General features: G+C 35.6%; 1 protein-coding gene across 2 annotated transcripts in view; it reads right to left on the bottom strand.

Annotated features, from left to right (window-relative positions):
* GREB1L (GREB1 like retinoic acid receptor coactivator) overlaps positions 1-14,936 on the bottom strand; it is a 243,503-nt gene that overhangs the window by 112,080 nt on the left and 116,487 nt on the right. For both annotated transcript variants that reach the window (XM_019653872.1, XM_019653873.1), the window contains exons 3-4: positions 5,981-6,140; positions 5,589-5,786 (exon numbers count right to left, since the gene is read on the bottom strand). In XM_019653872.1, the coding sequence (XP_019509417.1) occupies positions 5,589-5,786; positions 5,981-6,137 (355 nt within the window). In that variant the 5' untranslated portion in view covers positions 6,138-6,140. The remainder of the gene's footprint in view (positions 1-5,588; positions 5,787-5,980; positions 6,141-14,936) is intronic.

Genomic DNA, 14,936 nt, shown 5'->3' with positions numbered 1-14,936 from the left:
AAACAATTTTTTCTTGTATGCAAGAATAATATCAAAGAGTATAATAATATGTTGATCTAAAAGAAATACTTTCCGCTTAAAATCAATTCTTTATCACGTGCCATGTAATGACAATTAGTCTTTAAATCCCTGAGAGGTTCAAAAGATTATATATCACAATAAGAGAAATTTGTGAGTTGAAGATTGGGTAACTACTCCAATCTCTTTAGTATGTAAAAGAGGAAACTAGGACCCGTAAAGGTTAAGAAAATGGCCCAGGGTCAAATGCCTAGCAAGTAAAAAAGGTGGAATAGAACTCAGGTCTTTTGACTCCAGGTAAGATGCTTTCATCGTCATTAACATCTCTCTGACTCATATAATGCTTTACCTTCCCTCAGTCTGACGTAGGACACTGTCCTATAGCTTCTTCCTTGCCTATTTTTGCTGAGTCCTATCTCCCAATTTTCTAGGCTGAATCCTGGAGGCGCTTGATATACCAGCCTCTGCCAGCCATGGGCTATGTATGACAGTATCCACCTATTTCATACTTGCTGATGAATCCTTAAAATTCATGGCTGTGCAAGTCACAAAGGTGACCCATGATTAGAGAGTGACATTTCTGATGGGATTTCTCAAAGCAATACATTGCAGCAAAATGGAAATTACTGGGAAAGAGAACAATTTTGGTTGTGGGCTAAACAGAGGCAGAGTCAAAAAGACACAATGTGGAAATACCTGAAGAAAGCAGGATTTCCTATGGAATAAAGGTGACTTCAGAGTGATTTCTGTAGCAAAGTTAAACTACAAAGTCCATTCAAATTAAGAATCTCATAGCTTTTAGTACTACAGTCTTCGAGGGTTTTCCCATTTATGATATGAGAACACCCAGAGGTCAAAAGTATTTATTATTTAACAATGACTGGATTCTGGATTCTATGAGAAACATGTTTTCCAGTCTCCTCCTCATAAAGTTTTCTTTTCAAGAAATGCTTGTGACAGTGAAAAGAGTAAATGTCTTATTTTATGCTAAAAACACCTACAATCATGGAAGTATGTAAAAGAGGCACAGGAATAAACTGAAATTGCTCCCAATGGAAAAATTTGAGCAACAAAATAAAGTAGTTTTAGATTATAACCCTAGAATAAAATAAATATCCACAAGTATATAATGATATAAATAAATGATTTTTTAAAAGTAATAAATGGGGGAGAAAGGGCAAATTCCCATGCAGCAGAATCCCAAATAATTTATGTAGATACTCCACCCTCAAAGAGGCAGAGCATAACTCCCCATTCCTTAAGTGTGGATTGAGCATAGTGACATCTTTTCATGATTTGGAAAGGGAGAAAGAGTGGAGATAACACTACCTCAGCCAGGTAATCTAGGTCAACACCAACAGTCATAAATCATGTTGATAGAATGCACCCTTGATATAATATGATGAAAATGGCACTTTACCTCTGTCATCTGCCACCCCTAAACCCGTTACTCCAGTCTTACCAGGAGAAAAACATCAGACAAATTCCAATAGCAGATCTCCTACAATATGCCTGATCAACAATTCTTGTCAGTCATCATCAGAAACTGGGAAAGTCTGAGAAACTCACAGCCAAGAGGAGTATAAGGAAACAACTAAATCTAATGTGGTATCCTGGATGGGACTCAGGAACAGAAAAGGGGCATTATGTAAAAACTAAGGAACTCAAACTATGGCCTTTAATTAATGTAAGATGTTAACAACAGGGGAAACTGCAGGGATATATGCAAACTCTACTGTTTTCTCAGTTTTTCTGTAAATCTAAAACTGTTCTTAAAAACATAAAGTTTATTTAAAATGTCCTATTTTATCTTCTTGCCTTCTGGTTACTTACTAACACAAGCTGCACAAACAATTTAACTAAGAGGAAAAAGAATAGGAATAAAAGGGAAGGCAAGGCTGAGTCTAGGAAAAGAGTCGGGAAGAAATCAAGGCCAAAAATGGTAGCAAAAGCAAAAGTTGCTAAATTCAGTTTGTAGTTATTCTGAGAACATGCTCACCTGCTAAGGGTCTGGCCTTTTGTTTGATATCTGTTAACTAACTTCCCTCCAAACCCTCATTCTTGGGATTCAGACTGGCTAATTATATACAAAATATATAATCAGGGACCTCCAATTACAAAAAACATGCAAAGAGCAACATTTAATTAATTTTTTTATAGATTGAAAATAAGCTATGTGTATCTGCAAAGACTGGATAGCTTAAGAATATGAAATGTGATTATATTTCAAGACCTATAGGATCCAAATACCTGGTGTAGCAGGTGGTTTTAGTTTTCCATTATTAGAAATGTCAGATTATTCACCTAATAAAGATCAAATATTAAATCTCAATTAAAATCTCAAACAAAATGAAAAGAAACCTTACTACTCCCCTGTAGGGTAATTCTGAATTAACATCTGAACTAATCCTGAAAGAATGATCTGATTTTTCTTTTAGAGGCTACTGGAAGATCTGGGAAAGAGTAAGCAAGGAAAGAAAGATAAGTTATCAGTGAGGTGGGCTTATAAATAATTTATTTGACAAACGTGTCCCCTAAATAGTTTTGTTTTCTGAGAATAAAAGAGAAATGTTGCCCTAAAACCAAGACTCTTGCAGCAAATGATTTTAATTAAAAACAAAACAAAACAGTAGAAGGCTCTTCTTTATAAACTTCATCTGCATTTCCTTAAGAAAATAGCCAAGGTTTTCACTTCACAGAACCAGATTAGCATTCTCCAGTTATCCCCAACTTGAAGGTTATGGAGTAATCTAAATGGGGGAGGGGGACGTTTACTGAAACAGCTATAAACACAAAGTAAAGTAATCAAGGCAGTATTTGGAAGCCTAAAATGTGGTTGCCCTTCACCCCTTTAGACAATCAACTGCCTCCCAGCAGGGTAGGAACCTACACTATTCCAATAATTTACATAAGAAATTAGCAGCCAAAATTTACATCTGAATGGTAACCCCCAGAAGCCCATCAGGTGTTAAGTATCTGCTTATCTAAATTGCCTCTAAAAATAGCTTCACCTTCCTTTAAGCCTTAGGTAAATAGAGGATTTCCCACAACGGGAAGGTGGTCCCTTGAAACAAGCCCATTATATTGCCCTATTTCACTGACAATTTTATTAAGGAAAATTTCAGGGCTGTTCTGCCTTTGAAATTGAAAGTGCTATGGATAAACTATATATTATCGAATTGTAAACTATGCTTTTTGCTTTTAATGGTCACCTTCAGGTGAATTAAAGGAGGAAAAAAAATAGACACATAATTAATATGAGTAGCCAAAGTACCTGATGTAATTTAAGTGCAGAACTAGTGTTTTGGGGTTGGTTTGGAATTTGAATCTTCTGCTTGGGCAAGATGGTTCTTTTTTCTCAGAAAAATTGCACCTCTAAGTTTTTTTCTTTTATCTTTGAAATAACTACTACCTTCCCTTATACTTTACAGAATCACTACGTGGTAAGATTAGTATTCTTAGGTTTTAAAGTTCATGAAATACTTGCTATCTGCTAGATCACTGAGTTTATATTTTGGTGAGTCCTAAACAGCTTTCCATATCTGGTTATGTACAATATCAGTAGTGCCAGATACGCCAAAAGGCAATCTAAAAACATAATGTAGGGCACAGGGAAACCTCTCCCATTTTTGGTATAAAATTTGATATTTCAAAATGATCCTCTAAAACTTTTACTCTGTTCTGTTTAATTCTTCACTCTGTTCTGTTTAATTCTTACACATAACAAGATTCTTACTGACAACCCAACAATATTTTAAGCACTGTTTCAACTTCTAGCTGTTATTTGATAAATATGAGTTGACTAATCAATCAAATAAAAGGCATGAAAATGGTTGTAAAACAGGTATATGGAAACCTAATGCCAGTCACCTCCCACACCTCTACAGGTGTATTACATCAATAATGAGTAAATCGATATATATATATTATACTATATTAAGTGTGGGCAAAAGAAATCAATCATATGTGGAAGTGAATTCATAAGGATAGATGTGCTAGAGGCAGGCCTAACTCAAAGAACAGTTGTCCTTAATTGCTAGAGACTACTTGTAGTGAATCAGGCATAGATAAACTGCAAGGAAGATTATTTGGTTTTCCAAATCCCAGTAGGTAGGGGATTTTGAGTTTTGAGCCCTTTGTAGTTTATCAGATGAGGGAGAGAGAGAGAGAGAGAGAGAGAGAGAGAGAGAGAGAGAGAGAGAGAGAGAGACATACATCAGGGAGAAAATAAAACTTCCAAACAGTGCCAACTCATTCATCTGGCTTTACATATTTGAATCTCTAGTTTATCCAAATTATTTGCACTTTGGGTTTTGTATAGGGAATGTCCTGATATTTTGAAATTTTACCCTTTCCTTCTTCTCTTTCTCTTTTCCCTCCACCCCCAAGATTTGCATGCTTTGGAATCACCCCAGGTCCAAGTCAGTTGGTATAAAAGTTATACTCTAGCTAATATAAAGTAGAATCTACATACTAATTAGGATGGGAAGGCCAGAAAACAGCACTGTATACCACTAAATGGTGGGAAGAAAATATAATTTAAGCTGTGACATTACCAAAACCATTAAATACTTGAAAATGTTTTATATTAAGATTTTTTTTTAAGTATGGTTAGGGCTGGCAGAGGGGCAGGTTCGGTAAGAATTGGCTTGGGATGCCAGCTCTGAGCAGCAGGGCCCCAGTTCAAATTCCACATGAGGGCCTGTGACTCTGCGCCCTCTACAGCTAAGATGGTGAACAACAGCTCGACCTGGAGCTGGGCTGCCCTGAGTCGCCAGGGACAGCATAGGCTGCAGTGAAGCTGCAGTGGGCTGCCATAAGCTATCATGAGTGGCTGGCAGCCGGCGTGAGCGTCCAGTGGCCGGCGACCGATCTGCCTCTCCCAGGAAGAGTGCAATGATCATAATACCAATATGGGCCAATGAAGGGATGTCCTCCACAACTAGACTGAAGACCAAAAGGACAGCAACTTGTCTGTTCCCCTTCCCCGATTCCCCAATGCTGTTCCCCTCCCCGAATTCCCCAATAAAATCTTTAAAAAATAAAAATAAAGTGTGGTTAAAGCCTTGGTAGGAGAGGCGGTTGACAAAATAAATAAAACGGAATTATCAAAATATGTACATTTTTCTCTTATATAGATAACAATATACTGGATGAGTGTTTAAAATAAATGAAAAAGGTAAATATAAAACATCTGTTATTTCTGTTATTGTTTTGAGGGTAGAAAAGAAAGAAGTAGGAAAAGAAAACACTAAAAAGTTCCTAAAGTCATATCATTCTTGCAGGAAGTACTGGAAAAACCCTGATCTGGGTCTAGCCTTGCCATTGCCACATACCATCTTGAAAAGTCATCAACTGCTGTGAATCTCAGTCTTTCATCGATAAGATGGGGTGATAATACTTGCCTTTCTTACAGACACCTGCTATAAAGTCACAGGAAATATTGTAAGAGCGTAATTATTCCTCATTCCTTTCTGTAATTATTGGTTTCCAGCCTTGAGCAACATACATAATGACTGGAAGCTAGCCAGACAATATTAGAGGGATTGAAAAAAACATCTGAAACCCACCATCTGTAGTGCAAGACCCTTCCGGGGCAGGTTTCTGTGAATAGGGAATTGGTGGACTATTTGAATCCGACATTTCTTCATCATCTTCGTCATCTTCCATTTCATTAACTGTCAGAGTGTTAGAAAAGTCCAGGCTTCCATTTTGAGTACAGCGGTGAACCAAGTCTTTGTTCAGCTCTTCCACCTTGGGTTTTACATCTGGGTGAGCAAATAAATCAAAGCTAATTTAATAAAAAGATGTTTAGGAAAAATAACGAAAATTTCATAGTTCTGAAAGAAGTCTGAAGACAGGGAGACTAGCATTTTCTAACAATTAACCAATTTATTTCAGAGGTCCCCAGATTTTGGAAGGCCCACTTCTTGTAAAAGTTGTGTAGGATTGAGAAACTTACCTGCAGATGAGAATGGATGCTGGTCAGGGTCTAAGTACAGCTGGGAAAAAATTGGCCGTGGTACCACACTACTACATCTCAGAGAGGCTTCTATGGAGTTGTGGAGAGCTTCCTCAAATCGAGCAGATTTCAGTTGCCCAGCATATGAATTCCCCATGGTCTACACCACCAACCCCAAAGACAAAGGGGAAGAAAGGAGAAAATTGATATAATTAGAGGACCATATGTCTACAAAGTACACATATAGCTGATATAAACTATATCCATATATTATGTTAAGATATGAATTATATGTATATTTCTTGTTCAGACAACCTGTATAAACTATTGTTATCATATCATATTTGGTTTTTGTTTTTTCAGTCCAAACCCATTTCAAAAAGCCACTTTAAAGGATCTTGAATCTGAGAATCCAACAGTAATACATGCTTTTTGTCAAGGTTCTCCAACCAGTAAATCAAAATTGACCTGTCAATTGTGAAGCCCAACCTGGTGACAATTGGGCCACATCGCCACCTTAAAACTGGTGGGCTACCATAACCCCATACCAACTCTATCAGTGGTTTCAGAGTAAATCTCTAATTACTTCTCTCTCTACTAAGATCTTATTATCTTAGGGAAAAAGAAGGATTCCTCTCTGGAGAAAAAAAATGACAGCTTTAGGATAATATACTTGATAAATTTCTGAAAGCAAGATTTGAGTCTTTTAAACTTTTGGAACTCCTTTATGTATTACTAGCATTTATTTGAAAAACACTGTAGTTTCTTTTGCTCCATCTGAATCACAATGTTATTTGAGATCCTTCAGAAAAAGTTTACTAAGAAGTTTTGAAGCCATGGCCTTTAATTCTCACCATTAATATTTGTATAGTACTTGCTAATTAAAAATTTTCCACATATGTGAATAATAACTACAATTTATCAGGTGCTAACTATTGGTTACAATTCTCAACGTATGGTCTGAGGTCCCCAGGACCCTTTCTGGAGTCCATGAGGTCAAAACTGTTTTCAAACTATTACTAGGATATTATTTGCCTTTTTCACTCTCATTCTCTCATGTGTGTACAGGAAAATTTTCCAGAGGCTCCATGATGTGTGATATTGCAGCACAGTGAATGCAGATAGACTATTTTTCTCACTGTTTTGAACAAATAATTATTTTTCTAAAATATCTTATTTATTTTGATACATAATGAGTTTATTGGTAATTTTTAATTAATAAATATTTTTAAATTTCTTAGTTTTAATTTCTAATAAATGTAATCCACATAAACAAAACTCAATATTTAAGATTATAAAGGGGTTCTAAGATGAAAAGTTTCAGAACTATTGGGCTAGACAGTATACTAAGCACTTTATAAAAATTATTTATCTAATTCTCAGTATTCTGAAGTAGGTATGACCTCTTCCCATTTCATAGGTGAAAAAACTGAAGCTTAGAGAAGCTAAGTGACTTGCCCACTATCACTCAGCTGGTAAGGGTTGGAATCAGGACTCCAATATCTAGCCATGTGATGACAAATTCTGCACTCCTATAGTACTGTATAGGCTCAACTTGGGTATATCATTTCAAGAAAGGCAATTTTGAAAATATCTTAGCCCCACTTTTCCCAACAAAGTGAGGGATAAATATTAAATTTCATCTGGAGCTCCAACTTTCATTGACTCCCTAGAGGACTGCTTGAGAAGGACACTGAGTATGCGTCTGGGCTCAGCAGGAGATGGAGCCAACATCCAGTGGTGATGACTCATGAGCAGAGAGGGGGAGATGCATAGCACATCACAACCCTACTCTCAAGTTTCCCAGACTTATACACAAGAGCTCCACGGGAGATTTTGGTGCCTCTGGGCTGCCTCTATACAGCTAAGAAGTCTTCTTACTCAATTACTAGTAGCAGTGAGTAGAAAACAGAGATTTCCATCAGAGTGGCTGGATTTACCAGCAATTGCTATGATTTGGAGGAAAAACCAGAATCATGTTTTTGGCAACCTTTCTTATAATAGATATTAAGAAACTAAATGCCACAGATCTGAATTACTAGGTTCCCTTTTTTATAAAAAGGATATACCAAAAGTATATGTACATTAACCAATTAAAAGTTGTAAATGGAAGGAAATCAACAAAGTCTATCAAATGAAATTTCCTGAGACTGCCAGCCAGTACAACTATAAACATTTAAATTTTCTAAAGCTCAAAGCAATTTATTTTTCAATGGAACCATACACGATCAAAACAGGGTGGGAATGAAGGAGAAATATGTTGTGTTACTAGTTTATACATTTAAGTCAAAATCCAATAGCCATTTCACCTTTCTTCTTTGCTAAAGGGAGAAAACTACTAGGAACTAGCACAGTCAACCACGGGATTTCTTATCCATGGAAAACAATGGAATATCTTCAAAGGTGGACCTTTAGCCTTTCTCCAGAGCACCAAACGCCTGGAAATCTTGCCTTTCTTAATCTATTATCTGCTCAACAAATTATCTTACTTTCATCATTGAAAACTTTGTAAACCAACATTCTCCAAGCAATCCTTTTAGTTTAATAAAGAAGTACTCAATTATACAGGGAGTACTGCCTAATCTCAATCCTTTCCCTGATAGTTTTAGGAGTAATGTGGCAGATACATATGTACAGGGTAAATAAATATCATGTTGAATAAAAATATTAAATCAACATAAAAGTGGGTGATCAAGTTTCATCATCATAGAAGATATACATAATCCTACAAAACATTAGCAATACTCAGGAGAAGACAAAAAGAAGTAACTATGAACAGACTTGGTAGAGTGAAAGGAAGTGGCCAACTCTATCCCGAATGAAAACATAACTGGGCATTTTTAAAAATGATAACGATAATGTGAAGAATTACAGAACTGACCCCAGACTTCTTTAGTTCTTAGTATGGAGTTCTGTCCCTTCCCATTGACAGTTCAATGCTATCCTTGAGCAAGTAGTTTAAAAAATAGACTTATTATTTTAAAAAAATGGTAATAACAACTGAATTTGCAAAGTTAACAACCCCTCCCTGCCCCCTTGCTGGTTCTTCAGGATTCCAGGGGAAAAAAAAATTCATTCCAGTGCTTGGACTAAGAAAGTCTCATTAACAGTTGGAATTTCTACTACTACCTTGTAGCATAATACTTCAAATTATTCCCCCCAATTATGATACATTTGTACTGACCCAATTATACTCCCTCAACAAGTTTATCTTTTGACCAAGTATAAATATTTCCATTGACTTTTAATAAAAACTATGAGAGAAAGTGTCAGCTGAATGGCTCAGTTGGTTAAGAGCTTGCTCAACAGTGCGAGCTCTGAGCAACAGGGTTGCCGGTTCGATTCCCGGGCCCAAGCTGAGCTGCCGCGGAGCTGCCAACAGGTGGCAGGATGGCTCAGCTAAAAAAACAAAACAAAACAAAACTATGAGAGAAGATAAACATTAATTTTTTTAAAGTATTTTTAAAAGGATCATCACAATTAGTGACAAAACAAGAAAAACACTAAACAAATCATGTCTATGCTAAAAGAAAAAGAACTAAGACACCACTTTAGGGTAACTGGTTTAACAGCAAATTAGGCTATGGAGCAGATAGATGGGCATGTATATATTATTTAAGTAATAATTGATTTTTTTAAAGGTTTCAAATTTGTATTTCCAAGCTTTGTCTACTGAAAAGTCCAAGAAGCAATTACAGTTCAATAACAATAAGTACTTCCTAATACCCTGATTGTGGTTTACTAATACCATTCCCACTGAAAAGAACCAAGGCTCCTTGAAGGTATGGCCAATTCCAGGTCTGGTGCAGGAAATACCCAAGATGAGCCTTCAACATCTTATGCCAGAAAGCAAAGAAGACACAGGATCAACATGGAGAGTTCCCACAGGCCAAAGGTTAGAGAAATTGAACAAAGAAGGGAATAAATGCAATGGACTGAAGCATATTTAAAGTGTAAAAACTCACAAATTAATTTTGATATTCTAGGAGAAAAACAGAGTATTCCTCTTGAAGAACAAAATCAAAACAAAATCAAAACGCACCTAATTGAACTCTACTAAAAGGAAAAGGAAAGAGTGAAGCATTTATCCTGTTCTTCCTGTACTTCAAAGTAACCAAATAGTCCTGGTTATTGAGAAAGAGTTTTTCTTTTTTTAATGAAGAATTCTAGCTATAATAAATGTGGAAAGAATGACAGAATTATAAAGTTACCACTTTGCAATCCTTAAGGCAAAATTCATTTCAGCCATGATAATAAGTGTTACCATTAGATAAAAAGTTGATGGGGAACTTTATAATGGAGGGATCAGGCACCTCCTGAACCCACTGAGCAAGTTTAGCATTACTAAAAGTGAGGCAATGAGACACTCTGTGCCTCCCCATGGGAGATAATATGAAACATCTAGGAAGTACTCCAGCCAATAGGTAAAGAATGTAGTCTAACCTCTAGAGCTAACTTCCATTTACAGGATAGAGGAACAAGTAAATGAAACCACAAGGAAGTAAACAGATTCAGAATGAGGGACAGGCGGACAGACCCAGTAATCTAGTTTCTGCAATAAATAAACCAAGTTTATCTAGTTTGTAAATAATAGAACTAGGATTCAAATTTAGACACAAAAGCCCATGTTTTTTCCACCAAAACATACTATTTGAAATAGAAAAAGGGCGAGAGTGAAGATGATAACATTTTGTGTGTAGTTGTTTTCGCTTTGAGATTATTTTTTAAGGCACAATTTATTGTCTATGTACCAGGCATAGTACTAAAAAGACAAATGTCAGTTTTCTGTTACCCTTTTCTCTTCAGATATTATCACCTACTTTCCAAACTAACAATCATCCACCCAGCCAGACAGCATGTATAGAAATCCTGCTATCGAAGTGGTTAAGTGCATAGGCTCTGGAATCAGATGAACTTAATTCAAATCCTGCACCCATTCACCTGTATGATATTGGGTAAGTTACTTGGTCTCTCATCTGTAGAATGGGATAATACAATCAATATCATAAGTTTTTGTGAGACACATGAGATTTTATACACATATCAAGTTTTTTGAATAGTCTCTGGCACAAAATAAATGTGCAGAAAATGTTAGAAGTAATAGTAAGTTTGTTTTTTTAAGTGGTGAAAAAGCAGTTTATTAAAAGAAAAAGTACATTTCAAAGAAGGAAAAGCGAGCCTGAGCAGTAGAGAGTGGCTCGAGGGCCATTATTAGAAGAGAAAGTACACTCCAAAGAGTTTGGAGCGGGCCGAGCAAAAGAAAGCGCTCAAAAGGTCAATAGTAAGTTTTTTAAAAGCGCTGTGCTACACTGAGGATAGTAAGGAAAGTAGGGTACACTCCTTCCCTTGTATGTATTGGGCACTACAGCAGATTCTGGGGCATTGTTCTAAGAATAAATGACTATCAATCTAAAAGTTCCAAAAGCTGCTCTTTGATGTTATATGTAATTCATTTATTAGGAAATTTTACAATCATATATACAAAACATTACTGCCCCTTATAGCCAGCAGAGTCTTTGACTTCCTGTAAGAAAATTACTTGTTATAGGCATTCCTGCTTACACACATTTTCTCTTAAAAATATTCACGGATGAAAGGGCCGGCCGAGTGGCTCAGTTGGTTAAGAGCTCGCTTAAGAGTTTGAGCTCTGAGCAACAGTGGTTCGATGCCTGGCCCAAGCTGAGCTGCCGCTGCGCTGCCAACAGGTGGCAGGATGGCTCAGCTTAAAAAAAAAAATTCACTGCTGAATGATAATGTGTTACTACTAGACAAAGAAATCAAACGTGGTTCTTGCAAGTTCTCATAGAGTCTATAATCCAAAATTAAAAACAAGCATATATTCACAGTTCTCATTTGTGCTCTTTTCACATCTCATGTATTCCTAAATTGACATCTATCACTCTTAAGAGCTGACTCTAGTATTTGTCTGTCTCCTTTATTAGATTGTGAGTTCTTGGGAGAAATATTAAAATGGGAATTGAATTAAAAAAAATAAACGCATTGAGCTTTTTTGTGTCTTGTCCAATTATACATTAAATGGGTTTGAGGAGATATTATCTCTTCCCAAGCACATTCCACAAAAGCACAAAGCTAACCATGCATTCAAAACAAAAGTGTTTTATTTCATTTTTATTCATCCTCCTTGCTGAAAATCTTTAGAAAATGCAAACAGATTAAAAGATACAAATTCTAACCTCTTTTAATACTTCTATACATTTAAATGTGGATGAGTCTCTTTTGACAGTTTCTGAAGCAAAAAGTATTTTTAGTACTGAAACAAAAACTCAGCCCTAATAGCTTAATTCTATAATTAATCATTTTTACCAATATACTTACGAATATGCAATATATCTCAAATTGTTATAGAAATAATTACTGTAATATGCCAGCTAATTTAATAATAATTATCAAAACTGTCATAATTAAAAGAAAAAGTACAATGCTACTTTTCCTTTGTAACAAAGTATTACATGTGACTACTGGAAATCTTTACTTTCTTCCTCCTTGGAATACCAGAAATTCTTCTGTAAAATAAACACATCTTGTCAAGACTCTCTGGAACTAGTATAATTACCAGAGGCAATCCCTGTGTAAGATCAAAGAAGTAAAACAATAATAGGCAACGTGTGGCCTCTACCATGTCACCAGAGACCAATTTTTCAACAGGGAGAAGAGTCAATAATCCAGAACAGAAAACATTAAATAACGAGAAATACTTCCAAAGTGTGGCTTACCACATCCATCAAGGCTGCCATACTCAGAGTCCCCAGTCTCTATGGTTTCAGAGAACAAACTTCAGGGGATTTATCACAACAATCATTAAAATCTGCATAAAACACTAGAGGCAAAAGCCAATTCCCCAAATGCAGAGTAGAATTTCAAAAGATGTTACAATAATTTCCCAAAATTCACTGGATGTTTTAAAAGTATAATGAGACGAGCACAGATGTCTAAATATTTTTTCACGTAATATTCATCGAATTTCCCTTATTTACCTATCCCCATTTAATTTTCCTAAGAAGTTGTTTGAAAAGTGGGCTATTCACATTAACCAGATAAATATAATTAGTAATAACACATTAAAGACTTTTTCAGGTTTTGTTTTGGTAATACTGGGTCACTAAATCTAGAAATGAGGCTTTGGTTTCCTTGGTAATGTATTTGGATGACTAATAAGAATTATAAGGGTGTAAAGAGGGGTAAAGGAATTCCCACTCACAATAATTACAGTAAAATAAAAGTACATTTAAAATTGACTTTTAAAAAGCACCACAAATAAAATTGTGCCTTAGAATCAGCAAAATCTGATTGTATATGATTGCATATGTGTCATATTTCAAAATCAGAAGTGAGTTAGGGACTGAACAAATGTATCTGAATTATTTAACTTGCAAAACATCCATTCTCCTGGTAATTCATAGAGTAGTAAAAGAAGGATTTAGCTTAAAAGAAAAGTGATGGAAATTCAAAGCAAACTATAAACATTCTGTTCTTATATGGTTTTGTGACTCCTGTTACCTTCATCTTTCCACTCTATCATCTACCCATGTCTTTCCAGCTTCTTATCTTATTAACACTGCTAATTGTATTTGTCAGTTTTGCCACAATTTCAATGCTACTTAAACAGCTGTGGGTTTTCTCCAGGCAATTATCAGTCACTACACTTAGGTTTCTAAATTAGTTGTTGAAAGGCACTTTAACATTGAGAAAACAGATATAGAACACACTGTACACTAAGCCTTACATTTAAGTATATGTTGCTTTAAAATGACTAATTATTAAAAAGGAATGAAAAAAATCACACACACAATTCACAAATTGTAAATTTATAAATTACTGAGGAAGTGCTAAACAAAGCCTATTGTATATTTCTCATCATTTTACCTTTTTTTCCCATACTAATACATATTGTAATATATGCTCTCTCTATGTATATATACATGTATACAGGGTATAAATTTAAACATCAAAATACTGCCGAAGTCCTCTAATAGTCCCCTTTTACTACCTATCTACCAGTGGCCATCACCTTTCAAAGGTATCTACAATCATATAAGTGGTATATTGAGGTCATGGGCTATGGGAAAGTGATCTCTTAAAACATGCAGATTTCCCCCCTTCTCTACTTCCTCTCAAAGAGAAAATACTTTATTATATTTGCTTCTTAAATTCTCTAGTCTTGACTTTAGCATTTATTTTCTTCTTAAACTACAAAACGTACAAGAAACACATTCAGGGAGAACACAAGATTTAAGGTTATTCATCAACTGATGCCCACTTCTATGAAATACATCTAAATTTTTAAAAGTCTTCTGTAATCCAGAAACATTACACTTTATGTGTCATTTATTCCCTTTTATGTTAAAATAAATTTAATAATTTTTTAGAATTAACAAGTGTTGGTGTTTTTAAAGGTTTATAATCCTGTTTGTGGGTCAGTCAAAAGCTTGTTAGAATAATTTTTAAATTAATGTAGGCTCATTCCTTATCCCTCTCTCTTCCCCATTTTGTGCTCAGAAGAAAGGTGATATTTCAACAGTGCAAAATTCTTCACTGAGAGACAGACATGAAAATGATAAACATTTTGGAAAGCAAAGTACACTTCAAACCCTAACTGTTCTTTCAGACCTATATTGACTCTTATAGTACTTGCCAACATTTGGTAAGGATTATCCTTCCATTACACAAAAGCAAGCATTCCTTAGATAAACCAGAAGTTTTTGCAGTGAGACTCATAAAACCTTTTTTCAACACAGATTTTCAAGAGAATCCTTTAAGGTTTTAGAAGGCTGCTCCTTTTACTAAGTAACAAAATACACCCCATGGTGTCTCACTGACCCCTCTCAGCTGTCCTTTGACCTCTTCAATTGTTGAAGCCTAACTCCAGGGCCCACAGAATTTGCCTCCCATATCAAAAAGGCGAATGTTGCTTCCTCCTAGCACCTGGTGTAACAAA

This window comes from Hipposideros armiger, unplaced genomic scaffold, assembly GCF_001890085.2.
Source record: "Hipposideros armiger isolate ML-2016 unplaced genomic scaffold, ASM189008v1 scaffold_209, whole genome shotgun sequence".
Lineage (NCBI taxonomy): Eukaryota > Metazoa > Chordata > Mammalia > Chiroptera > Hipposideridae > Hipposideros > Hipposideros armiger.
The sequence above is the reverse complement of the archived record's forward strand: the minus strand, read 5'-3'. Positions and strand labels throughout refer to the sequence as shown.